The 27,996-nt window shown below is 40.9% G+C and overlaps 1 protein-coding gene across 7 annotated transcripts; it reads left to right on the top strand.

Annotated features, from left to right (window-relative positions):
* Positions 1–1,259: 1,259 nt before the first annotated feature.
* Positions 1,260–27,871, top strand: RAD51C (RAS associated with diabetes protein 51C). Of its 7 annotated transcripts, none has more exons than XM_006857757.4 (9): positions 1,260–1,482; positions 3,632–3,721; positions 4,001–4,123; positions 4,402–4,435; positions 4,527–4,597; positions 4,889–5,112; positions 6,708–6,839; positions 26,187–26,253; positions 26,968–27,871. In XM_006857757.4, exons 1-9 carry the CDS (start codon positions 1,371–1,373, stop codon positions 27,141–27,143), a joined length of 1,029 nt encoding a protein of 342 aa, XP_006857819.1. In that variant the 5' UTR covers positions 1,260–1,370; the 3' UTR covers positions 27,144–27,871. The 7 variants fall into 7 exon arrangements, with proteins under 7 accessions (XP_006857819.1, XP_011628330.1, XP_011628331.1 ...); XM_011630028.3 differs by having other exon boundaries at positions 4,895–5,112; XM_020675655.2 differs by lacking the exon at positions 1,260–1,482 and adding an exon at positions 1,571–1,660.
* Positions 27,872–27,996: the final 125 nt, after the last annotated feature.

Raw genomic sequence — 27,996 nt, forward strand, 5'->3', positions numbered from 1 at the left:
GGTGAGTGGTTCAGGTCAATAATTTCGATACACTATTGCCACCCTTTACACAGGCGTTAGCACCTCCAACACCAATGCAATTATGATGTTCCCTGCTGGATTTCAGGCCTTTCTTTCTGGTCAATGATTTGTTTATATTGTGAATGACGGTAGGCCTATGGCGTTGCTGATCCAAATGTGGGCGTTGGGGGTTCTAACGCTAAGGGGTAGCCCTTTTGTTGCAGCGTTGCTGATGTTGGCGGTTCTGATTCTGGGATCTTGGGCTTCATTGGCCCTAACGTGGGTGTTGGTGTATCTAACGCTTGAGCTCGTGCGGTGATTGTAGTTCGGACTCCATCGTTAGTGGTCTTGACACAAGGGACTAAAATATCATTTTTGCAAACAAATTTCCTTGGGCCATAACTTCCAAGCTGTGTATTGTTTCGAGCGATTCATGAGTTGCTGGAAAGTTTGTGACATATACTTCAATTTAAAATCATCTTTGGCCCCAAAAAACTAATTTATGTACAGCCTATGAGCCTTGGGCTTCAGGGTGTCAATTTTCAGGGTTTTGGGTGCCAGAATTGTGTACGAGTCAATTTTAGAGGTATTTGGTGATTCTAAGGCCTATGGTTATGGTATGGCTTCATGGTTCTTGTGGTTCATAGGTCTTCGACTTCCTGGAATTTCTTCAGTCAGAGATGGGTTGTCTACAATTTAGTATTGTTGTTATTGTTTCATAGAATACTACCAATAAATCCACCATATATTTTAAGAGATTGTCTACAAAGAGGTTATTTATCTTTTGTACAAGGAGGTCACAACTATTTCCACTCATTAGATGTCAAATTGGATGGTTTGGGGTGCGTTACGAAGTTGAAGATTTTTTTTTTAGAATTTTACGTCTAATAAATGACTATCTTACAATCACTTATTTTGAAATCTAGTAGACAAGAATGATTGTGATTTCTTTATACTAAACATAAATGGTATTTTTGTTGACAATCCCATAGTTTAATGTCGCGATAATATGAGATGCAATGTTGTTGTACTTTATAAACTTGGATAAAAACTTGTAAGTATTGCTGTAATGTTTCTAGGTTACGACATAAAATTATTGTTGAATGACTTTATTGTTTTTCACTGTCTCTAATGGTTTACGATATTTTATGACTCTACATTCCCCGACTTGCTAACAATTGTCATTAGTACAAAAGCATCCTAAGTAACCAAGTGGGCCTCAAGTCCTAGAAATTCCCACAAGAACGAGTTTGAAATTTGAATACGTAGGGATTGATTTGCCGCCGCCATTTGTTCACCCCAAACCCTAAAAAGCAAAATGACACGAAACGGAATGGTCTCTGACTTTGAGATGGAGCCATGAAAATAGAATGGAGATCTGGAGTCTTCCCTTTTCCCCCTCTCAGAGGGCCAAGCTCCTTTCAGCTGGCTACACTTATCTCCACTCTTTCTCTCATCTCTCCCCTTCCGCTCTCGCCGCAGGTAACTTACTGCTTTTCATCACTTCTCTCTCTCTCACTCTCTCTCTAGGGTTTATACTAAGAGCTTCATTTTCTACTCTTGAATACAGGAGAGAGTCATCGGGAAAAGCCTTCATAACTTTCTCTCCATTTTTACTCGGGTCTCCATATTTTTTTAGTGACTAAATCTCTCTCTCTCTGTATGTATATAAATATATTTGGATTCTTGAGACTAGCTATTATTTATCAATTCTTCAGCTTGATGTTTAGATTGAGGTGCCCTACCTTGAGTGAGATGACAACTTTAAAGATGTCGTATGTGTGGTGGATATATTTTGAGAATACTTTGCAGTGAAAAATACGCCATTATATATCACTTTTTGATTGTTGTCCCACTCTGTATCAAGTTCACTCAGTTTTGTACCTCTGGATTCTTGGATCTCCTTAGAAAAATTATGTTAATCTCATCCTTATTATGTCGAGGGTGCCTTATCACAATTTCTCTTTATAGAAGCATCTCAGGTTTGCTCCATAACCAATAAAATCTGATCAATTCATTGTGAGGTGCTTAATTTGAATTACATGTTAGTGTATTTGGCGATAAGGTTGGTCATACACGGCTTTTGTTCTTTGTGAGATGCTTGTTTGTATGAGGGAGAGCCTTGGTTTAGTGTTTAGAAACTCAGCCAAGGGACCTGGCTTTTGGCCAAGCGCAATGGACTAAGTGAACTCGACCTAATCCTGTACAACCCCAAAAAAAAGGCAAAAAAGTAAGTAAAAAAAAAAAAAGAAACGGTGAAAAATAAGAAAAACATGAAGAAGTAGTAGAAATCATAAGAAGTCCAGAAAGATGAAAAAACTGTATAAAAGATGGATTATTGAAGACTTTGATTTAGATATTGAATATTTATGTTTTTTTTAAAAAGGTAAAAAATATGACAATGCCCAAATCACCTTAAAAACTATCAAAATCATCCAAAAAACTATTTATAAGTAATATGGTGGTGTTTTCCAATTTGCTTTTTACTTTTTTCAATTTTTTTATATTTTTTCTTCCTTAATAAGGGTCGGGCAAGTTCCACAGCCTTGCCCATAGGCGAGTCCGAGTCGACTCAGGCAAGTCATAAAATGCTGGTTTAAACTGGTGGCCTTCTCCATGAAAGCTGGATGTGGTCAATTAGACTAAAGACGAAGATTTGGTGTAGGAACTATTTAGTGGTGAAATTCGTTGTAATCAAGCTTAATATGAATCTTTATATCCTTCAAATTCTTATCCCAAATGGATCATTGAAAAGATATTGATGGCGATATTTTGAAAGATTGTCCTGGTCTAGATTTTGGCATCCCTAATATTTCAAATTGTAAGCTTACTCTTGAGACCAATCTTGTAACGTCAAAGATGTTTTTAGTTAAACCTAAGGTTGAAAAAATCGGCCGCTGGCTGCCGCCTGTGCATAGCCTAGGCCGATGGGTCTAGGCAGGCATGTCCAAGGCGCCTTGCCCAGGCCCCCGCCTAGGTGGGCGCCTGCAGGTCTGGGCACCCGCTGTTTGCCAACCCCTTAAAAAAAAAAAAAATGAAAGCCATGTTAAAGAGAAAAGAAAAGGTAAGGCCTATATCTCTCTCTATGTCTATCTCTATATCTCTCTTTTTCTTTCATGGATCCATGTGCTCTCTCTACATATAAGAAGAAGAAGATGGCCTCCAAAAGTTAGATGCAAGGTCTCTCTCTCTATCTTTCACATACACACATACCTACACAAAGACAAATGGACTCATATGCGAGGTCCCTCTACAGAATCTCTCTCTCTCGACACATTGGAAGAATAAAAAAGAAGAACATACTCCAAGTGTTCAAGGCCTCTTACAAACACGGATCCATATGCTCTCTTTTACTCTAGATATAAGAAAAAGGAAGATGGTCCTTAAGTATTTCATGTGAGGCCTCACGCTCACACACACGTGCACTGACACATACACACACACACACTCTATATATGTACAGTGACACACGTGCACACACACACTATATTTACACACTGACACAAAACATATGCCGCCCCACTTCCCCCCTCTCCCACTCCCTACGGCTGCCCAGCTGCATAGGTGGTCAGGGCCCTGGCTGCCTCCGCCTTTTTGAACATTGGTTAAACCTTTCAATTTTGCTTGTCAGATTTAGATGTTTCTCCACAAGAGGCATCGGATGTTTTAAGGGTTGTAACACAGGCAGGAATGATGCGCAAGCCCGATTCTATTGTTGCTGGTGGGAAGTCTTTTTTTTTCTCCCTTCATTTTCATATATCCAGTATGACAACTTATTTTTGGATTTATCATAACTTTAGATACTGCAGAGCTGTAGCTTTATCATAGTTGATTTTTTACCTTATGGCATTTGGAAGTGTCCGAGATGCATCATCGATACTTTGGGATAACTATTTCCGATTTTCAAAGGAAATATCATGAATATAATTATTGAATATTTTGGTATTGGATGAGACCCTGATTTCCAACTACTTATCTCATTGATTTTCATCTTTCGCAGGTGCACAGACAGCATGGGACATTCTTTGCGAGGATCGGACAATGAATCATATTACAACATCTTGTGAAGATCTAGACGGCATCTTAGGTGGAGGCATTAGTTGCAAGGAGATCACTGAAGTCGGTTAGTGAAGCTACTCTTTGCAAGTTGTCTAAGACAACTTGACTCGTCGTGACAAACTAATTTTTCAGTATTTAGATTCAATATTTGTGGTGGCATACACTTTCCTGTTTTAACATGTTGTCTAGATCAAATCTTGTGACTGGCATGAAGAAACTTCTTCTATATTTAAAAGCTCGGACGAGATTCTGACCAAGGTCTAGTTTGAGTTTCTAAGTGCTGGTGAGAAAGTGAAGTATGTTTGTTGTCTAATGTGGTTTTGACTTAACTTATTTTTTCAGGTGGCGTCCCTGGCATTGGTAAAACACAACTAGGGTATGAAATTTACGTTGCTTAGTCAACATCAATCTTTTCTTAAATACAAGTCAGGTCTTGTGTTTGCTTCCATCTCATAAAATCTCTTCAGTATTCAATTGGCAGTCAATGTGCAAATCCCAGTTGAGTACGGTGGTCTTGGGGGAAAAGCAATTTATGTAGGTATGACCCTCTAAGAATGTAGTTTTTGCGACACTTTAGTCTTCATTTGCCAATGGCGTTAATCTTCCCCGCTTACTCTATTGGTGGGGACCTTTTCTTTTCTTTGGTAAAAAGTCAGTTGGGAGCAGCATTGTCAATACTTGCTCAGTTGTAAAATCCACTGGCAAACATAATGACATCACATTTTAAAGTATATTGTCTTTTTATTACATAATGACCTTTCCCAACCACAGCATGGAAGAACATTTGAAATCATGTTTGAGAATCGATCTGATATTTAAATCCTGACAGATACAGAGGGAAGCTTTATGGTGGAGCGTGCTTTTCAAATTGCTGAGTCCTGCATCCAGGACATAATGGATAAGGTTCTTCAAACTGACGATGTTGGTGTTTGCCAAGAAAATTTGCATGTAAATGCTATTCTTGCAAACATATTCTACTTCCGCATCTGCAGCTACACTGAGCAAATTGCTGTTGTAAATTACTTGGAGAAATTTATTTCAGCTCAGAAAGATGTAAGCAGAAGATAAAAATGCATTTCATGTATTGAATATTCTTTGCAAATTGCCATCTTGCTGGCTGATGAATATGCATATCCTGATTAATTCGGATTATATGTGTGAGGATGGAGCGCCATCTGTTTATTTATTTTTATCAGCTTTTTAGGAAATCTTCGTGTTTGGGTACTCTTCACTGAAAGTGTGCATTAAGTTACTGTGTAATGGTTAAGAAGTTGAATTGAAATAGGCTGTTATAGTTTTCATTATTTTGTAATTTGAAAGTGCCATAAAATACTTATATTGGCCTTCAAGATATCTCACTTGGGATTTTTAGGTTCCAGAATCTTTTAATACGGGGGTCTCTTGTGAAGAAGTTGACCTTTCCTTCGTTTTAAACCATAGGATTATTTAAACTCTGTCACCTCTTCATGGATGTCCTGCTTGGGTGGTGCTTGTCCTCACTTTGTGGGAATTCTTTGGTAGTTCATTGACGTTTGGTATTCAAGATTGCTGCCTTGTTGCTCCTATTCGTACTTTTACTCCTTTGGCTTCTTGGCTCTTTCATACTTTGATTTGACACGATGAACTCTGTCATGGCGAGGCAAATTCATTTTCTATTTGGTCACATCATTTTCTGTAGTTGGCATTTAAAGCAAGGTATACATCAAGGGATTTCTGTTTTACCTTTTCAAGGAACAAGTCCGATTTTTTCTTGCACAACCACCTCAGTGTTCTTTTCCATGTTAGTTTTGGTCAACTTACAACTGAAAATCGTTGCCTATATCTATGTATTGAACCCAAAACAGAAATTGACACCTTCATATGTATACATTCATTGAGTTATGCTCCCATAATGAACGCTCATAACCTCTTGAATATGGATATTACCGTGAAAGAGTTTTGCGTCCCGCAACTTTTATTTTATGGGGAATTTTTGCAAAACAATTGTCGGATATTAATATCTCTTCTTATATTCCCTGAAGGAACTTCTATTCTCTTAATGTTCATCGCATCAGAGAAGTTCTATCGCTGATCTCAAGTTGTCGTTCATTTATAGGGTTCCCTTATTGGATCTTTCAATTCTGGTGTATGAGCATGAGATTGTTCAAGCCACATCTCCTTCTTGCAATGGATTGAACTGTTTGAAAAACAAACCTAGTACTGAGGTATTAGGGCTTATAAATGCAATAGCCTTTGCCAAACCGTTTGAATACCTTAGTCATGTTTCAATACTAACTTGATGCCTTGATACATCAGCAACATCAGTTTTTATTTTATTTTACCTCTGTTTTCAATGTATTGATACAAATCTGCACATGGTTTCGAGCATCCATTTGAGCATCCAGTACATCTGTAACCGTGATCTGTGTGTGTAGTTGTGGGTACTTCTATGTAATGGTATGTGTCTTTATATACAATTACATAAATAAGTATGTCTACGGATAAATTGTGTGTGTGTTTGATGTGCATGGGTGTCAAATCAATTTGTGTTTATATATTGGTACGATTATTTTGGCACATAATTGAGCACTGATTTGTTTATGATTTGATTCTGTAATATCTGATTTTTGTTGAGGAGATTGTTTTAATTTATGTTGGTGTTATTACAGGTTAAAATTATTATTATAGATAGTGTCACTTTTCACTTCCGCCAGGATTTTGATGATTTGGCCCTTAGAACTCGAGTTCTTAGTGCATTAGCGCAGAAGATGATGAAACTTGCAAAGAAGTTTAACCTTGCGGTACGTGTTTGCATCTATTCATCATAAAAATGTATGTTTCTGATGTCCATCCTGATCGTTCTGTCATTATTGCTGTGCTTACTTCATTCCTATTTCATGTTTTAATGCCAGAATTTGTATTATATGCTGTAGCTTGGAAATTGTAAACTATATTTTGTAGTTAATGCCTGAATTATTAGTTATGTTCATAATAACTTAGTCTTATATTCGTACTCCATATTCCATGTTCATACATTGTTTTGTCAATAATGTTATTGCATGGAGGTTTGATATTTTTTAGGCAAATTTAGATCGATGATATTTCATTTTTAATCATGTTTGGAATCAATGATCAGATCATATTCTATTAATTTTTTCCTGGGAATGGATTTTGTTTAGATATTTACTTTGATTACCACTACGTTATGGATCATTGTCGCATGAAAAAATTTGCATGGAATGGGGAGCCCAAAGCACAATTTTGAAACATTGGGAGTGAAAGTAGTGGCTATGTTCGTTGATTTGTCAACTTGGGCATGGGAGGCTGAGATGGTCTGGAAGGGTAAGCGTCGCCATTTCAGGCCTGTGTTAACCTAGAATCACATTTACGATTTGTATCCTAATACGCACCTCCTTCTTTCCTCTCCCAGGTCACCCCCTCTTTGTGCACCTCCGGTGACCCCTCTCAGCAAGGCAGTAGCCGCCTAGCCTCTTTCACTCAAGTTGTTGCTGCTCCCAAACCAGCTGCCCCAGTCCCTTCTCTCTCCCCTGCCTTCCCCTCTCCCCTGCCTTCCCCTCTCCTTTCCCTACTTCCCTCTCTCCTTTTCTCCCTTTCAGTGTTCCCTCCTCCCTTGAGAACTCTGCGGCTCTTAAAGCCAAGCTTGCAGCATCCTTGGTGGGTAGCTTTAAACCTAGAAGGGATGACCTAACAGGTTTAAAGAAATGGGCCAAAGACCTCTGGCAAGAGCCTAACCTCATTTGCAGCCACCTCTCCGGTGGTGAGGTTTTGTTCTCTTTCCCTTCCTCCTCTGGGGCCCAGACTGCCTTATAAAAATCAGCCGCCCTTTCCTTCAAAGGGGCTTCTTGCTCTCTACGGCCATTGTCCCCGAAAATTGGATCCTTCAAGAAACAACGGATATGGCTCACCCTCTCCCATATCCCTTTCCATGTTTGGTCACTCGAAACCTTCAAGAGATTAGCGGCTGCCTGTGGGTCCCTCATCTCTATCCACTGGATCTCTATCGAGTCTCTTCCCCTGGGAGCCATTCGCTTGCTTTTGGAGATACTCGACCCCCAACGGATCCCCCAATCGGTGTGGCTTGAAGCTGATGGTTTGTTCTTCCCGGTCTCTACCTCTTGGTCACATGCCTCGGCCCCCTCCCCTAGGCTCTTGCGGTAGGATCGTTCTTTTTTGGGATTGGAAAGCCCATCGTCCTGGACGGTGGTAGCAAGAAGAAAGCGTAACAGTTGTAGGCCCCCAAGACATCCCCCTGACCCGGGCTTGGTTCTTTGGGACCAGCAAAGGTCCAAACGCTCTTCCAAAAGGTTAGATATGTCTCAGAACCCTGTCCCGACAGTCCAGATCCAGGAAGCTACACTCGGGCTAGATTTCGTAGACTTTCACTCTAGAACGCATCGACCCGTGAAAGAAGGGCTTGTGGAAACTACCCCACCCCCCCCCCCCTCCCCTTCTTCTCACTTCAAGGACAAGCCCGGCCCTTTAGTCATACCCCGCCCTTTTGACTTCCCAAACGGGGTCCTATCGGTAATCGACCCGCAAGCTTCGGCCCACATAACCTTTCAGCCTATCTCTCTCTCTACTCTGCCTCTCGCCTCTCTCTCTTCTCCACTGTTCACCACGTTGCCCACCTCTTCACCTACCCTTGCCCACCTGGCAGTCGATAAGACAGCCCCCACCTCCTCCTCCCTGTCGCAGCCGCCCTCTGCTGCACAGTCTTCCACTCTCTTTGCCTCGTCGCCCTCCATGTGGTCCACCTCTTCACCTACCCCTGACCACTTGGCGGCTGCTTAGGAAACCCCCTCCTCTTCTCTGACGCAGCCGCTCACTGCTGCCCAGCCGTCCTCTCCCGTACACCTTTCGCTACCCTCGCCGCCCTCCCCTTCGCAGCCCTTGTGCTTTGTGCTGGAGGACCCTTCACCCCCTGGACACGCGTCCATGGATCTGTCGGGCAGAGCCTCCCTTTTACTGTCTTCCTCCTCCTCCCATCTCCTCTCACTCTCTCCTCCTTCCTCCCTCCCTCTTGCTCAATCTCGTGGGGTCTTTAATATACAGAGCCTTCGCTCTCTTCGAGTGGACCGCTCCTCCCCTTCTTTCCCCCCCTAACCCCTCCTCCCCCTCACCTCTTCTTTTTCTTCTTTTGCCTTCTCTCTCCTGAAGATCTACTTTCCCTCGGCCTCAAGCCCGTCGACCCTTTTCTTCCCAAAGATCTGGTCCCTTTGGGTATTCCTGCAGCTCTCTCCATGGATCCTTCCCCCCCTTACCCAGCTTTCCTTTCGGATTTTCTCCCCCCCCACATCACTTTCGTCCCTCAATTGGTCCTTGGTCGTCGCCTTCAAACCCTTCAGGTTGTCTGGCCCCCGTCCTTTCCCTTCGCCGTGTCCACTTACTCCTCTTTCCAGTCTCACCTTTTTCTAGCCTACATCCCTCACGACTCTTACTCTATCCCCTCCCAGGTTTTGCTTCTACCCTCTATCCTCTCTCCTTCATCCTTACCTCTTGTCTCTACCCCTCGTTCCCCTCTCCCCCCTCCCCTTCCCCCTCCCCCTCTTGGCTGTCCCTATTCTTCCTAGCACTCCATCCAGCAGGAGCCATCTGTTCTTGCTACTTCGCACCCTCACCCTTCCAATCTCCCCTTGTCATTTCCCTCTCTGCCCTTTGACCTTTACCCATCTTATCCCCCATCTCCCTCTCCTGTTGTTGAATTCCCTGAACTCAGTGATCCCCCCTTGAATCTGGATAGTTACGAAGGGTCCTCGGAGAAGCCTTTGGATTCTCTTCCATCGAAGGCCTCATCTCAGTCTTCTGTCCTTTGCTTGGCCTCTGATTCCCTCACGACCTCAACCCCCTTGGCTTCAACCAGCTCCCTCAAGGATCTAGCCGTCTCTAGTACCTCCTCTTCCCAAAGAATCGCATGACGAAGAACCTTTGAAGGAAGGTAATGAGGACCCTCTTAGGGAGTCCAACGGTGATGTGTTCCATGTATAGACTTTTGGGCTTGAGTACGACGGTTCAGAAGGCCTTGCTTACAGGTTCTTGACAGCTGATGCCTCGAGTAGGATGCAGGTGAGAATCAGGGGTCAGAGGGAACTCTACAACCTCTTCACTTATGTTACCTTCGCTGGTAAACCGTTAGATCTCTCTTTAGCCTTGTCACCAGAGAACCGCCTGAGGAGGTCCCTTAGACTAGCCTCCTCCCAACCCCTTTCTCCTACCTCATGAAGTTCCTGATTTGGAATGTGAGAGGCTTAGGTCAAGCCTCTAGAAAGTTTGTAGTACGTGCTTACACCACCAAACATTCCCCCTCTATCCTAGCCCTTATTGAAACCAAACTTCTTGATCCTAACCTTCAACTTGTCCGTAGTGTGTGGGGAACAAGGCCGTGCCTATGGATTTCGCTGCCAGCTATAGGGGCATCAGGTGGGATTTGGGTGGTTTGGGACCCCTCTGACCTACCATTAACCACTACCACATTGGGATTTTCACGGTCACTCTCATTCTAACCACATTGGGATTTTCACGGTCACTACCACATTGGGATTTTCGGAATACCTTTAGTGGAAGTTCACAGCGGTCTACGGGCCGAATTCAAGTTCACTCAGGCCTAGCTTCTGAACTGAGTTGGATCACATCTCCTCTCTACCCCATCTTGTCTGGTGTTTGGGAGGTGACTTTAATGTCACCCGATGGTCCTTCGAGAGGAATACCTCCTCCTCGTTTACTCAGGAGATGAGGGATTTCTCCGACTTCATCAGCCGCAATGAATTGTTAGACATCCCTCTCTAGGGAAGTAAATTCACGTGGTCCAACCACTCCTCCAACCCAACCCTCTCCAAACTTGACGGGTTTCTTACTTCTGTGTATTGGGATGAGAAATTCTCGAAAACCACTTCACTGGCCCTACCTAAACCCGTGTCTGATAACTGCCCTATCCTCCTGGATACCAATGCAATCCCTAGAGGCCCCTGTCCCTTATGCTTTGAACTCCATTGGCTGCAAGATTCCAATCTATTTCCTCTGGTCCAATCCTAGTGGACTACCATCGCCTCTCAGGTGTCTGGTAGAGCAGGGTTTAAACTTCAGACCAAGCTTCAACTCCTAAAGTCGGGTTTGAAATCTTGGAGCAAATCCTTCCCTGCCAACTTTTCCCTCATCAAAGCCAGCCTTCTGGAAACTTTAAAAAACTTGGATGATGTCGAGGAAACCCGTCCCCCGGACCCTTCTGAGTAGTTACATAACAATACCTCCTACCTTACCCAACCTTGAGAAATCGAGCAGGACCTACTTTCTTTCTACCAATCCCTTTACTCTACCCCTCAAGGGGCAAGACCTAAAACCTCCCTAAACTTCTTAACCCTTCCTGCTGACCCAGCCTCGTGGTTAGAACTTCCTTTTTCTGAGGATGAAATAATTCAAGCCCTCAATGCCTTACCAAAAGACAAGGCTCCGGTTCTGACGGATTTCAGATTGCCCCCCTTAAGGACTTATGGGAGATCATTCATCCGGACTTCCTTCTCTTCTTCGAAGAGTTCTTATAAAGAGGAATCCTCCACAAATCCTTGAACGCCACGTTCTTGGCTTTTGTCCCTAAGCTGAGGAAATTAAAGATTATAGACCTATTAGCCTTCTCAATTCCTCCTACAAGCTCTTGGCAAAAACCTTAGCCTCTAGGCTCCAATCCGTCTAGCTCAGGGTTATCTCCGGCTCCCAAACATCTTTCGTAAGAGAGAAACAAATTCTGAATGGGCCATTAGTTGCCCACGAGTGCATCCATTCTAGACACCTCTCCAAGATACCTGGTCTCATCTTCAAGATCTACTGGGAGAAGGCCTATGATCACGTTGACTGGGAGATTCTAGACGAGGCCATGGCCAGAATGGGCTCCGGGGATCGATGGAGAAAGTTGATGAGAGGCTGCTACTCCCATCCACACTACTCTATCCTCATCAATGGTATACCCAAAGGCTTTTTCCCCTCCTCGAGGGGACTTCGTCAAGGGGACCCCCTTTCCCCTTTTGTCTTTGCAATCGCGGCTGAAGTCTTCAGTCGATCCATCTCCAAAATTTATCAGGCGGGTTGTTCGCTAGTTTCAAGACCAGTTGACATGGCCCAACTATTTCTCATCTGTAGTATGCGGATGACACCCTTGTTTTCTTGGATGCCTCTGTCAGAGAGGTTGACACTTTGAAATTGTTCTTTCATTGCTTTCAGAAGGCAATGGCGTTCAAAGTTAACATGCACAAATTCAGACTGTTGGGGGTTGGTTTGACCTCAACTCAAGTCCGTGCCTTAGTGCCTAGCTGAGAATGCCAGGTGGAGGACCTCCCTACCACCTACCTAGGTCTACCCCTAGGCCTAGGCAAGCCTAAGAAAAGACATTGCTCGACTATGATAGACAAGGTAGATAGACGTTTGGCAGGGTGGCAGGGACGTTTCCTCTCTTTGGCAGGTCGATCCACTTTGATTAAAGCCACTCTAGCGAACACACCAATCTATCTCATGTGTATCTTTCACATGCCTGCCTTTGTGGCCAATCGCCTCAACCAACTCATGAGCAATTTCCTTTGGTCAGGTCAAGGGGAAAGAAGAAATACAACCTAGTATCTTGGGACTTGGTCTGTCGTCCCAAATTGCAGGGTGGTCTTGGCATCAAGAACTTCCGTTTGCACAATGTGGCTCTTCTAGGGAAATGTTGATGACGTCTCGCCAACCATCCGAGAGTCCTTTGGGCTTGGGTCCTCAAGCACAAACGTGGGCATTCCAGGGAGTTTCTTCCTCCCCCAATGGCTCAACCTCCTCCACCTTCGATCGCATTCAGTCACAAGGCCCAATAACTGGCAGCCTTCTCCTCATGGAACTATCAAGTTGAATTTCGATGGGTGTTCCTTAGGCAATCTGGGCCCAGCGGGGTTAGGAGGTATCTATTGAGACCATGCAAGTTCTGCCCTACTTGTATGTTCAGAATACATAGGTACCAAGGATTCCACTCAAGCCGAAAGTCTGGCCTTGTTAATAGCACTGAAATTTTTTAATCCGTCATGGGGTTCTCACTCATTGTCGAAGGGGATTCCTCTAACGTGATGTCCTAGGTTAGAGGTTCAACACCCCCCACCTTGGCACCTTATTCATATCTTTGACGAGATACAGTTCATTTGCAGCGATATGGACGTCTTTTGGATGCATACTTGGAGGACGTCCAATGCGTACGTAGATCGACTAGCGAAAGAAGGAGCTAGAAGACAGGGGCCCCTTTTTTATGCAGGACTGGGGGCAGCCTGATAGTTAGCCTAGCCAATTGCACAGGAGCTTATTTTTTGAAAGCTTATTGTCTATTATTGTAACAAGGCGGCTCTATAAGCCCTTGTTTTTTGGCTTTACTTGAATTCACAGCTTTGAGAAGCTACAATATATTGTTGTATTGTCTTTGTTCATATCTGACCTCTCCTTTTTTACCGAGTCCCCACCTGTGGGTGACTGCGGAACTGTACTTTTGTAATTTCCTTCTCCTTTAATGCAAATTAACCATCTCTCAAAAAAAGAAAGTAATGGCTATGTGGAATTCAAGGCAATTAAAGAAAAAAATGTCTCTTTTTCTTTAAAAAGGGGTGTGGTTTGCATAAGGTTGTAACCTTAAGCAATCTAATTAAGGCACGCCTCTAAAATTTATCATAAATATAATTTTGATATAAAAACTTCTTAGGATGGCTTGAAAACCTATTTTTATCTCTAATTATAAAATTTTAAACTCTAAAAATGGTTCAAATCAAGTAGATCTGTAAATACATGAAATCCTTAAAATGGACGATTCAGATAATGTGTTGCAAGATACACTATTTTGCAGACTCGAAATCTTTTTTCTTCTTATATTCATACATCTCGATGTCGTGATGATCAATTAGAGGGTTTCCCAACATCCAAGCGACCTTCGATGATGGATTTGTGAGGTGCATCTTTAATTCTACATTTTATGGTTGCAACCTTATATAAACTTTTTCCTAGAAAGAATTGCATGCACTGGGGAGCTCAAAGCACAATTTTGTAAGATTGGGAATAAATGTTGTGGCTATGGGGAATTGAAGTTAATAAAATAAAATATTTTCTCTTAGTTATTTATTAATCAATCTGAATTCCAATTACAAATGGCATAATGCCTTGCTGTAAATAAGAAAAGAAATCCTAAATACAACCTAGGACCTTTGTTTTTATTGCCAAATCAAATAAACACAATTCAAGAATGAAAAACAGGCTTCTACTAACAATTTAAGTACACGTAATGTTCCTGGAAATTCAGAATAAATGAGCAAATATGACTGAAAAATAAAACAAACAGCTTGGAAGACCTACTCAAATTTGCCTAAGGTCAACCCTATAGGACTTAGTACACCCACACCCGATTTCTTGATCTATAGTGCACTCTTATCCTATTGGATGTGGAATTTTTTAAGCTGGGAAGCTTCCTTAGGCACTACTTCACAAATTAGGGTTTTAGAGAGCATAAACACAATTAGGGTTTCTAGACCCTTGTAAAAACTATAGGGCATGCGACTATGTGGCACCTCTCCTTAAAACTTGTTAAGATTGAGTAGAGAAACGAGAGTAATTTCAAGCGCAAGATGAAGAAAATATAGATGGCTTTTTCACTTTATACAAATTGTGGGGCAATGTGCCCCATATATGTTATGCATGACTATTAAATGGTTGTTACGACCCATTATGCAAGATTGATACATGGCTGTTACAGCCCATTATGCAAGATTGTTACATAGTTGTTATAACCTATAATGCAAGACTGTTACATGGCTATTACAACACATTATGCAAGACGTTTACATGGCTGCTACAACACACTACACAAGACTTGCATGATTGGTTTTTTTGAGAACTCAATTGCAAATTGTTTTCTAAAATTCATAGAATCATTTGTAACATTGAAAATAAAATATCGAGAAGTAGAGTGGTACCAATGGCTCAATAGTGATTGTCAAGGCATTACACCACCCGACCTGGTAACCGTGATTCTCAACCACCTTCTCAAACCGACCTAAGAGACCCATTACTCACAATATTATACAGGGGATCATGATTGACTAGTCAAAGTTGATCAATAAATAGTGGAGCCACAATCTTAAAATGTGAATTACAGTTCCCCCACCCTTAAGTGCAAGTCATATGGACATATCACTATATTTCAAAGGGAGCGCTCTCTATGCATTTCTACACATCCCATTTTAGGGTTGCTTCCCTGTAATATGGCTGTCAGATGTATGTATCGTGCAGAAGTTTGTTGAGGATTTAACCATCGCTCTCACAAGCCTACATCAAACCTCTCCAGGTATACAACTATCCCTAGGCATTTCTCCGACTTCAATAAGGGATGATCATCTGTAAACCCTTTTCAGTAGTGTCATATGCTTAGAGATAAGGGTCATAAACTACCTAAATTTAGGTCAGTCAACCAACACACATACTCTCGCTGAAACATATAATCCATTATAAATGATATTTGCATGCTGTCACGGCCTTTAACAGTCATAAACCCACCCCAACAATGAGTTGACTGGGACCTGCTCAAGTTGACTAGCTTAGGTTCATAAACGGCCCAAAGGAAAACATTATAAAAAGGTGTGAATTGGGCAAGTCTTGTTGGTATCCTCCAGAATTTGTTAAGTCTTACTATTCTTAGTATTGTAACCTTTTTTCTTTCCCCTCATTCTCTCTCTCCCCCACTTAGGCCCCCTTCGTCCCCACTTCTCTTTTATGGTGGATGGGAAAGTTGGAGGCTTGGAGCATTTGATGAAGGGTGTATTATGGGAGATAATGGTGGAAATCTAGTCGGGGCCAAAAGAAGTTTATTAGAGGGACGGTTAGAAGTGGGAAAACTTAGGGCACGTTTGGTTCGTGTGAAAAATTCCCTCATGTAGTTAGGTGTGGAAATATTTTCACACCAATTAGGTCCTAATTGGTGTGAGAAGATGCATTGGGACCCATTGGTGTGGAAATATTCCCTTACCTAACCTCATGGGGAATTCTTTCACATTAAAATATTCCCGAGAAATATTTTCACTCGAAAGAGATATGCGCTTATATCATGTTTTAAAGTAAATAGTTTCTGTAGTTTCCATGATTTTCGGTAACCAAAAATTCCATTTCTTTTTTTGTTTTTTGTGACACGAAGGTCACTAATCCCAAAGAAAATCACGATATCTTGGCAAATATAAACATGGTGATGAGGTATCATCATCATCATGGCCTTTTCCCAATTAATTGGGGTTGACTACACGAATTCTGGTTCGTCATTTTGCTTTATTAAATGCCATACCCTCAGTGAGGCCATAAATCCCCATATCTTTCCGAACTACTTTCAACCACGTCCTTTTGGATCTACCCCTTGCCCTTTTAAGTCCTTCGATTTGAACTAATTTGCACCTCCTAATTGGTGCTGTATTTGGTCAACGCCATACATTGCCAGTCCACCTAAGTGTACTCTATCTCATCTTATCGCCTATTGGTACCACACTTAAATTCTCTCGGATGGATTCATTTTGAATTCTATCCCATCTTGTCTTGCTACTCATCCATCTCAACATCTTCATCTTTGCTACACTCATTCTATGGGTAATTGTTTTTTGTCCGCCCAACATTCACCCCCATTGAGTAAAGCTGGTATCATAGCTGTCCTATTGAACTTCCTATACAACTTGCCCTTCAACTTCATTGGTATGCGGCGATCACATAAAATTCCAGATGTACATTTCCACTTTGCCCACCTAGCTCTAATTCTGTGTACGACATCTTCCTCAATCTCTCTGTGGTGATGAGGTATCATGTAATACATATATTTCCCTTTTATTTCTCATTTGTTTTATTTTTATTCTTTCCTTTGCCTTTCTTCTTCTTGAATGAACCAAAGTTGGGTTTAAGGTTTACCAGATTTATGGAGTCATTCAAGGCTGAAGTATCGTGAGAGAATTTCCTTTCTTCTTTGGCTTTAAGTTTGGTGATCCCGTGGAGTAGCTGAAATGAAGTTTTCCATGAGCTCGACATAGAATTCAGCAACTGGCAAGTTGGCATGTTTTCATCTGGCTTAACTTGTGTAGCCTCGAGTTCACGAAATGAAGCTCTAAATTGCTGTATATGCTTGTGTTAACTTGCCTCCTTCCTTCATCTTGAAATCTGAATATTGCTTCATAGCCATTGTCTTCCTAGTGAGACAAGGTGTGGCAGAATCGCTCTCAAGTTGTTCATAAATCTTCTTTGTAGTCTTCATATGCTCGTACTCAAGACCATGGGTGTTATCCATGACCATAAGCACATGCTTTGCTAGAGTGTTTTTGCGCTCTTATTGAGCATAGGCTTCTTTTACGGTGTCCCTTTTTTAAGCATTTCCTTTTGGAACAGGTGGGGGGTCATCAACAAGCATTTGGCTAAGTCCTCCTTCAAAGAGGACATGCCTTGTTTTTCTCTTCCAACTAGCATAGTTCTTCCCATCAATTCTTTCAGACTAGATAAATTCAGCTAAAAAACCTTTTGATACCATGTTTTCTTGACTCAAATGAAAGGTGTGGCTATGTGGAACTCACAGTGTGATATACAAAAATTTTATTTTATTTTTATTCCAAATACCTGAATTCTACTTTACATGAGCCACTATATGTTGTTGTAAATTAAAATAATACTTTACATATAACCTAGGATTTTTATTTTTGCTGTCAAGAGTAATTGAAACTATCCAGGAACTTTAAACTAACTTCTACCTTAATTTTTAGCACAATAAGTTTATGAAAATTCTCATAAAATAGGAAATAATACTGAAAAGTAATTAAAACTACTGGGAAAACTTACTAGAAGATGCCTAGAGTTACCCTATCAGGGGTTGGTACTCACATCGGATTCCTTGACCGATGGTGCATTTTTACTCCTATAGGTATTGCTGGAAATTCTGAGATAGGGAAACTTTGTAGGCAACATTTCTTTTTCTAGGGTTTTAGAAAGCTTAAAAATCATTTAGGGTTTATAGAAACGCTATGGGAACAAATTTGAGCTGAATCTGTGATGTGATCTCTCTTTAGGATGGTCTTCTTTATTCTTTCTTCAAAATACAACAGGCCTTAGCTCTTGGGTTTACATAATACCACCTCTCTTTTATTTAATGGAAGCTACTCAACTAAAACAAGGGAGAGAAGGAGAGAGTAGCGGGTTTTACATAGTACCACCTCTCTTTTATTAATGGAAGCTACTCAACTAAATCAAGGGAGAGAAGGAGAGAGTAGCGTAACCCTCTCTAAGGCAAAATGAGGGGGTCATGTGGTTTCAAATTTTAAGAAAGAGAGAAATATGGCAGTGAGAGTGAGAGAGAGAGAGAGAGAGAGAGAGAGAGAGAGGGAGAGAGACTTGTTATGGGAGAGAAAAAGATCTTGTAATGAGAAGAGGGGTTTGAAATAGGTTTAAACAGTAACAAGATCTATCTCCTATTTTGAATAGGATTCAGATGTATGCCTTATCCAATTTCCAACTTGATCTTTTAGATAATTAGGAAATATGTGGGGTGAGAGATTTAATCAGAGTCATCCATCCCACAAATCAATCATCATGATTTTAGGTGGAAAGGTAGGAGAAACTTTATCTCGATAGATCTTGACCCAAGTCCAACTACTTTCTGAATTCTAATTAAAAAAACAAAAGATTTCCTATCTTTAACTAAAACAAAATTTGAATCAAATGTTTAAAATATGGGGTGTGCCCCCTTCTCCTTAAAAAGGTAGCATTACAACTTTTTAGCGTAAAAGGTGGTGTGACCACTTCTTGTCTAAAATTTTGGGTGTGGCTCTTGGGGGGCACATGGTCCCCACTCTTAAAAAGACATACATGTGGGGCTGAATCTTTGGTCCCGCATGTGTTATTTTAAGTTATGAAATTGTCATAAATACCCTTTTGATGAAAATTATAATAGAATTACTATTATAAAATTCTGAAAAATATTAAAAAATTATAGAAACATTTGTAATACCAAAATAAGATATATTTGAATTAGACTGATACCAATTGGTAAATAGGGGCACTCCACTTGCCTCAGAAATCATGATCCACTACTGTTTTCATATCCAGCCCAACAAAGACTTATGATTCACAGCCTCATTTCAGAGGCTCATGATTGATTTGTTAAAGCTGGACAATAAACAGTGGGACCATAATCCTGGAATGTGGATTTTAGTTCCCCCTTTAAGAGCACGGCTAGTATTTGCCACCACAGTGTGAAAAGGGCTTTTTCTATGCACATGTACACGTGTCCCATCTATAAGGCTGCTTCTTAGTAATGTGGCTCTAATGTGTACATACTGTTCGAAAGTTTGTTGAGGCTTTGGCCCTTGTTCTCATAGGCCTACAATTGTACACATGAGACCACACAGTTCTCCTGGCCTACAAACCTGATCGCTGGGCATCTCTTCGACCTCAACAAGGGATGACCCACTGGAAACCTTTTCGGTAGTGCCACATGCTCAGAGGTATAGATTTTGGACATGATCATGACCATAAACCACCCAACTCTTGGTCACTCAACACACATACTCCTGCTGAAGTGAATATTCTAGTATAAATATCTTTTTAACAAGCTTTCTAGGCCTTTAAAGGCCACAAAAAACCTAGGGTTGGCTATGGACCTAGACTCGACCTGGGACAAGCTTTCAATACGGCTCCGGGTATGGGTCCAAACCTTGGACCTGCGGGTAGGGTACTAGTGGACCTGCCCCATACCCGACCTGGGACCCAAAGTTTCCCATCCCTTCACTCTACCGACCCTTTATTTTATAGCAAACTCCCTTACATTACCTCTCTAATCTTTTCGATGTGGGACTCAAACATTTTCCCATAGCAACAACAATTCTCTCTCTCTCTCTCTCTCTCTCTCACCCCTTCGGTCAAAACCCCTTCCTCTCTCCTCTCTAGCTTATTCAAAGAATCAGAAAATAGCAACTGCAGACTAGAAAGAGAAAGGAATGCAGCTTGAGGAAGAAACTCTTCTCTATGCAGCCGTTTCCCCTTATTATATTAACAAAACAAATATAAAATAAAGAAATAAATATCCAGCCCATATTTAAGGGAACCGTGGGGGTAGGGTGGCGTTCTTGCTTTGGAACCTCGATCCTACGGTTCCTCCTAGGGATCTCGTAGGGACCTCGGTTTTAAAATTTTGGGATCTCGTTCCCAAAATTTCGGGACCTCGCTCCCAAATAAAGGGGATCATGTTCCAACCATTTGCGGATTCCAGTATTATTTTGAAATAGATTCTTGGTACCATTAACCATGGTCCAAGGTTTTGGTACATTATAATCTTGGGTTGGTTCCATAAATGTGGAATCTACTTTCAAAAACATATGAATCTAGTTCCAAAATATTCTTACACCTCTCTCTCTCTCAATTCCTATACCTCTCTCTCTCTCTTCCCTTTTTATATAAGTAGCAAGTTTTGTAACAGAGCAATAAATTCAATATTCATGCAAATGGCAAGTTATGTAACACAGCAACAAATTTGGTATTCGTGCTCTAATCAAATACCAGATTATCCAATTAAATGTCAAATCAAGACAAAGTAATCAACACAACATTCATATTCTGATCCTAAATCCAGATTTATCACATAAATCTTAGAAATTCAATGCATCGAAACCCATGCAACATTCGTGTTTCAATCCAAATACTTGATTATAGTATAAATCACAAAATATATACGAAAATCAACAAAAAATGCATTTATCTCGTAACTCTCTTTCCCTCGCTCTCACTCTCACTCTCACTCCTCCCTATGCACACCTCTCTCTCTACTGTACCCAACTTTCTCTCTCTTTACTGTGCACAGACACAACTCTCTAGTGCACGCACACAACTCTCTCTAGTGCACACACACAACTCTCTCTACTGTGCACACACACGCACACCTCTCTCTCCCTCTCGCTACTGCACACACACTCAACTCTCTCTCTCTCTCTTTGTCTTATTGACGCACAAGAGTCACAAAAATAAACAGGGAAAGAGCACATGCGCGTGGAGTGTTGGGAGGAGCGACTAGATTTACCAGAATGATTAGCACAAGCTAATGGAGGAGTTGTGTGGGCTGGTTTTGGGTCCAAGGACTAATATAGAGGGAGGGGGGAATTGGGCGGGGAAGAGGGAAGGTTGGGGGGGGGGGGCGTGTTGGTGTTCTAAGTATGTAATTGAATAAAATAATTGAAAAAATCCAATTTGTGTACTTGTAGATTAGTTTTTGGATTTATGTGTAAGGAATATCTTGGTGGTCCGAGGGACTATGTTATTAAACTTATAGCTCTAATGGGATTTGGAGTATATATAAAAATGGAGTACATAAGTAAACTATGGACTCTCTAATAGAGTGATCTATACTTTTAGCATTTATCTAGTATATAGGCACCTAATGTATGAAATTTTAGTAATTTGTATTTAATTAAATAGGTCATGTCGTACACTTTAGATTTTGGACTAAGGACCACAAACTAAGTAGCTAATAATCCATACATTTTAGATTTATCAAGCATATGGGCATGTGTTGCATAAGAATATGGTTTGATGCACTTATTTAAACATAGGATGTCATACATATTACATTTTGGACTATGGACAACATACCATATAGTAATGTGCCTAAAAGTATTGAATATTTCATCAAGTAGCGTGTATTCCTAGAAGTAGGGCACTATGGATTTATTTAATTAGAGGTTGTCATACGCTCATATGTACATATTGGATTTTGAAGTATGGACTATGGACATATATAGTAAAGTGTTCAGTAGTATTTCACATTTATCAAGTAGCATGTAAGCATGTGATGTATAGAAATGGGGCACTATAGATTTATTTAACTTGAGGATAGCATACATATTGGACTTGTTTCCTTAACCAGTGATTTTTGCGGATCTTAAGGCCAAGCAATTGAGGACCTTGATTCCTATACTTGAAGAATCTGGATATTAGAACAAGAGGAACCCCGTTTATGACAAATGGAAACCTCGATCCCTTAACCAAGGGAACCCGTACTTGTTCTACTGGACAACCTCGTTTAATGTGTAGTGGAGCTTAGATTCTTTCCAGTCAAAACTTCGAACCCATCGAGATGGGATCTTCCTCCCATAAACGTAAGGATCTCGTTCCCTCTCTTGTTCATTGCACAGACGCCAATCCCAAACCCAGGAAACTTCCGCAATAGTTTGGTTCGGCGATTTTCGAACCGATCCTGCTCCTGTAGCCAACAACCATGATCCAGCCCACACATAGAGAGAGAATGGAACACAGCTCAAGGAAGGAACCCTTCTCTATGCAACCTTTTTCATATTAACAAACCAAATAAAAAATAAAAGAATTGAGTTTCCAGCTCACACATAGAGAGAGAAAGGAACACACGTCGAGGAATGAACTCCTCTGACCTCTATGCAGCCTTTACCCCTTATTATATTAACAAACCAAATAAAAAATAAAAGAATGAATATCGAGCCTTCTATTTCCTCTCCGTTCAGCCTTGTTTACCAGGAGGTCCAAAACAAAAAGAGGAGAAGAGGAGAGGTAAATAGAGACGAGAGGTGCAGATGCATTATGGGCCTAATAGAAAGAGGAGAGGGAAACAAAGACTTGAGGTGCAGATATATTAGAGGTTTGCAGAGATACACCTTTTGGCCATGGGTTTCTCTTAACCCTAGAGAGAGAGAGCGGAGGAGAGAGACAAAGCGAAAGAAATGGCAGTAAGCTTTGCCGTTGAAGCCATTAGACTCTCCTTTTTCGACACAGTAACTCTCAAACTTTTGGCACGCACCTCCCTTCATTCAAGCCACAAGTGTCTCGTCTCCGACCAAAACTCACCAGACAAGGGTCGGGTCTGGGTCTGAACCAACATTTCGGGTATGGGTACAGGTTACTCTGCACACGTCGGGTCCGGATCCAGCAGGACCTGACCCATACGCGACCTGTTGCCACCCCTAAGAAAACCCCAACAAGAGCGTGGCGTGGAGAGAATAGGAGAGAGTTTGGCGTGATACTATAATCGAAGAGCGAGTGGCATGAAAAAGTGCGCATCTTATTGTGTAGAGAGAGGGGGTTCAAATTTAAGTATGCTTTATTCAATTTTCAGTTAGACCTTTAAGATAATTACAAAATCTGTAGGGTCAGATGGATTTAATCAGACTCATCCATCCTACAAATCAGCCATCATGATTTTGGGTGGAAAGATAGAAATCTTATCCTCTTATATTTTGATCCATATCCAACTCCCATTTATATTTAAAATATAACAAATCTTATCATTATTTAGATCTCCCATAATTTATAAGAAATCAAGGATAATTTATATTTTAAAACTTCTACTAGAATAGGAAATCAAAATCTTATTTAAAATTAAATTTTTTTCTATCTTATCTTTAACTAATTTAAAATCAAATTAGAAGCAAGAAAATGTGGGCATGCCCCCTTTCACCTAAAAACAAGGTGTGCCCCCTTTGTGCTAAAAAGGTAGCGTGCCCCGCTTTTTGCTAAAAAGGTGGTAGGCAACTTTATGCTAAAAAAGTGGTGTGGCCCCTTGGGGGGGCACAAGGTCCCACACATAAAAACGTTATACACATGTGGGGTTGGAAACTCGGCCCCACATGTGTTGTTTCAAGTTCTGAAATTTTCATAAATATCCTTTTAATGAAAATTACAGAAGAAATAATATTTTAAAATCTTGAAAAAATATTTTAAAAAAATTTAATACCAAAATAAAATATACTAAGAGTGGACTTGTTACTAATGGGTCAAAATTAGCAATAATAATGACACTTAACCTCCCTAGAAACCATGATCCTTTACTGTTTTCTTATCCAACACAACAACCCATGACTGACAGTTTCGAAGCAGAGGCTCATGATTGGCTTGTCAAAGTTGGATAATAAACAAAGGAATTATAATCCTGAAATGTGGATTTCAGCTCTCCCTTTAAGAGCAAATCTAACATTTGTCACCACAGTGCAAATGGGGCTCTCTCTATGCACATGTACACATGTCCCTCTATACGGCTGCTTCTCAGAAATGTGGCTGTCATGTGTACGTGTTGTACGGAAGTTTGTTGAGGCTTTAACCTTTGCTCTCATAGGCCTACAACCACAGACAGGTGCCACATAGTTCTTCTGGCCTACAAACATCATCCCTGGGCATCTCTCCGACCTCAATAAGGAGTGACCCATTGCAAACCCTTCTCGGTTGTGCTACATGCCCAAGGGTAAGAGTTTTGGACATGGCCAAAGCTAAAAACTGCCCAAGCCTTGGTTAGTCAACAATTAACACACACTCCCATTGAAGTGTATATTTTATTATAAATATCATATTTACAAGATCTCTAGGCCTTTAAGGGCTACAAAGCCCAACATATATTTGGTGAGGGTACCCCATTCTTGGGCTGGCACTTGGACACCTAAGTGGCCAGGTCCACAAAACGCTTAGGCGTGCGCATGTGCTTCTTGAACATTGAGGACAATAACGATTTCTCCTATGAGTCCTTGAAGGATCTGTTAAATTTTAGTGTAAATTGTGTTTCTAAACAACTATGGATCAAAGCTTCCTTTCTGGTCGGACGTTTTGGGAAAAGAAATGTACCAATGCTTAGGGCTTTGAATACGACAGTTAGTCTCCCCAATTTTCCCTTTTAAAAGGCAAACCCTGGTGTTGTTCGACTCTTTCATGTTAGAAACCTTTTGTTTTTAGGTTCTCTACTTTGTTCTGATCTTATGTCTTAAACCTTTTCCATGGCACGGTTTGGTGTTGATAACTAGGGGAATGTGGTGGCCCCTTGGGTATTCCTGAATCGGACACTGGCAATGCCCCATGCTCTCACTAGCTTGGTTTTGTCCTTCTATAGGCGAAGTTTTAGGAGGTTCGATCGTGATCGAGCCACAAGATTTTGATGTGGTCTCAGTCCTGCATCGAGAAAAGTGGCTTCAAGAATCCTTAAAACACAATGGGAAAAGTATTCTGTAATTAAGGGCTAGCGTACAAGGAAGGCAAAAAGGTTGTGATCACAAAGTGGAGTTGTGGAAGGAGAAATGCCATGCTTCCATTCGTGAGATCAAACTTCTGGTCAAATGTGTTAAGCTCTGCAATGGTTGTCCTGTTCCATTTAAGAGGCACGGCCCGTTGTTGCCTACCTCGAAGACATTTGTGTCTCTCTCTCTTTTCTAATTTCTCTTCATGTTTTTTCTATCATATTCTGTTTGTGTTGAAAGATTTATATTTTCCTTGCACATTTATTTTCTTAAGATTGAACGGAATCATATTTCCATTTTTGAGTGGTTATGGCCATGTTTAGGATAGTCTTCTTCCATCTTTGTGGCCACGTGTATTGTGCTTAATTTTATTTAAATAGGGTTGTGCTCTCTGTTGATGGACTTCACGCCCTATCCCTGATTCGATTGAAATTGACCTTGTGGCGGATATGGTCACTTGCCAAATTGAAGAGGTTGAATGTGGCTTACTAGTATGCTTTGGCTGACAATCATCTGGGAGTCAGGATGCCAAATCTATTTTCTAGGCATGGGATTGGCATGATCGGCTTGGGCCTGGCCATGGCAGTGTTTGTTCAAGAAGAAGTTAATGACCATAAGCCCATAAGAGTTCATAACCCCAAACAACAAATAAGGGTGATCAGCTCCCCACCCGTGACAAATTTCAGAATTCCAAGATGGATATTTCACTTAAAGGTCAAAGCTAAGTTTGATCCACCATCCATTATGGCCATGCATACACTGATGGAAAATGATAGGTCAATGAGAGAGAATCCCAATGAGTTAGAGTTCAATTATTACTTGATGATAAATGCAACTGATGAGATTATGTAAAAGAAATACATTGCAAGGGGTCAGTTGCATACATCATCATCATTCTGAATGGATTACTTCGTTAGCATGTTGTAGTCTCAAGAAATTTTCAATGAAACAGACGTGCATAGTAATACTGGGTTTGCTTCTTATCAATATTTGTTTCACATAAAAAGGAAATTTCGATTTGTGATTATGCTCTTCAGGAAAATCAATTTACACTAGGTATATTTGTTCAGTGTAGGGTCTTATGCTCACCGAACATCTCTTGCTGCATTTTGGCAGGTTGTACTGTTGAACCAAGTAACTACAAAGTGTACCGATGGTTCGTTCCAATTGACTCTTGCATTGGGTAATCTTCCTCATCAAGTTTTGTTATTCGAACTCTTTTTACTGCTTCATGACGGGTTATATCTAGTTGTGGTGATATGGCTGCTATGTTGTTATAAGTTGTCATTGCAGGCATATCCCTGATCACCTTGCATGTATATATTTGTTTATTCTTGGATTTAATTACCTACATACTTGGTAGTTATGGCAACATTATAGAGGTTTTGGTTGATACAAACAAGCATTCTACTCAGCATGTGTTAAAGCACCTATTCCTGAGAATACAGAGATGTGGTGTTCCAATCTTGAGAAATCTAACATACCTACTCCTTTTCAGTCGGACCAAAAAATGGACAACTCCAAAGAATAATGATAAATGTAATTGCTATTTGACGTGTCAATTTCCCAATGTGGTCTGTTGTGGTTTTAGTTGTTTCCGGTGAAAATACTTGGCATTGCTCTATTAAATGAATAGGGTCTATATTTTGTGTAAAGATTTCACATGCTTCTTATTACATATGTCCCTTCTCTTTTCCTCTTTTTGAAGATACAGGTGTGCATGCATGTGCCCATGTTTACCTTCACATACATACAACCATGTATCAGAGCTTGTTCCTGTTTCACTTGTGAATGGTTGTTCTAATGTTATTTGATGAATTTGTTTTCTGGAATCGATTTCACGATTTCATAATTGGTCACCAATCTCAGTGGACATTAATGCTTTAGCTTGAAGCAGGTGAAAGTTGGTCTCATGCCTGCACAAACCGCATTATTTTATATTGGAAAGGCAATGAAAGGTGTGCATACCTAGATAAATCACCCTCTCTGCCATTGTCTGCGGCTCCATTCTCTGTAACAACAAAGGGGATCAGGAGTGTCGCATCCAGCTGTAAAAGGATGAGGACGACATAAGAGGTATGGGGATGCAGTTTGTGTGGATTTTCAATCGGGTGCATATCCTTTCCTGTTGAAGTGCTGCCAAGGGTGGTCTGCTTGTCCTTTATCAGCATTGATGCTGGGAAGCTGTATACAACTTAAAGTGGCCTCCTTTTGTTATGCGGTATTTTTTGGCGTTTGGATTTCTTACATGTTGTTAGGCTTGACAAGATCTTGTGTCCATAAATATGTGTTGTTTGCCTTCTTGGAGCCCCTAGATGAGTTCGTGAATGCCTAATTTGCACATGGTTGTCGAGCCAAAACCGACTGGCAGTCTGCTGAGATATTTGCGTTCCATAATACATTAAGATAGCCTGAGCCATCAGTATTTCATGAGATCCACTAAACAGTGTATACTTTTGAAAGATCTACCAAACAAATGAATATGCATTTGCATTATGTGCATCAGGGATGCATTTTGTTTCTCATCTACCAGTGACCAGCATTGAGTTATATGCACGTTCTCTACTTCAATCATTGTTTCTCAGCTACCAGCATTGAGTTATGTGCACCTTCTTTGCTTTAAATCATCACTTGTATCGGTTAGGGCTATAATGAAAAGAGCCTCTTTAATAGATGTTTTGTGGTATCTTTGAAACTATTGTTGTAGATGCCACTGCTTCGTGCTATGGTTCTTGAGATGGGACTCTGAATGAGATTAATGTAAACAACCTGAGAGCAATATACAATTTCCCCTTCAGAAATTAGCAATCTATAGAAACTTTCAGTTGTCTTTCATATTGTGGATCACCCTTCATTGTTCATGGAGTCAATGATGCATGTCCATCTCTCTCTCTCTCTCACGCATCGTATGTCGTGAATTGATATG

The sequence above is a fragment of the Amborella trichopoda genome, chromosome 9 (assembly GCF_054954075.1).
Source record: "Amborella trichopoda isolate Santa Cruz 75 chromosome 9, AtrichopodaSantaCruz75HAP2 v2.0, whole genome shotgun sequence".
Lineage (NCBI taxonomy): Eukaryota > Viridiplantae > Streptophyta > Magnoliopsida > Amborellales > Amborellaceae > Amborella > Amborella trichopoda.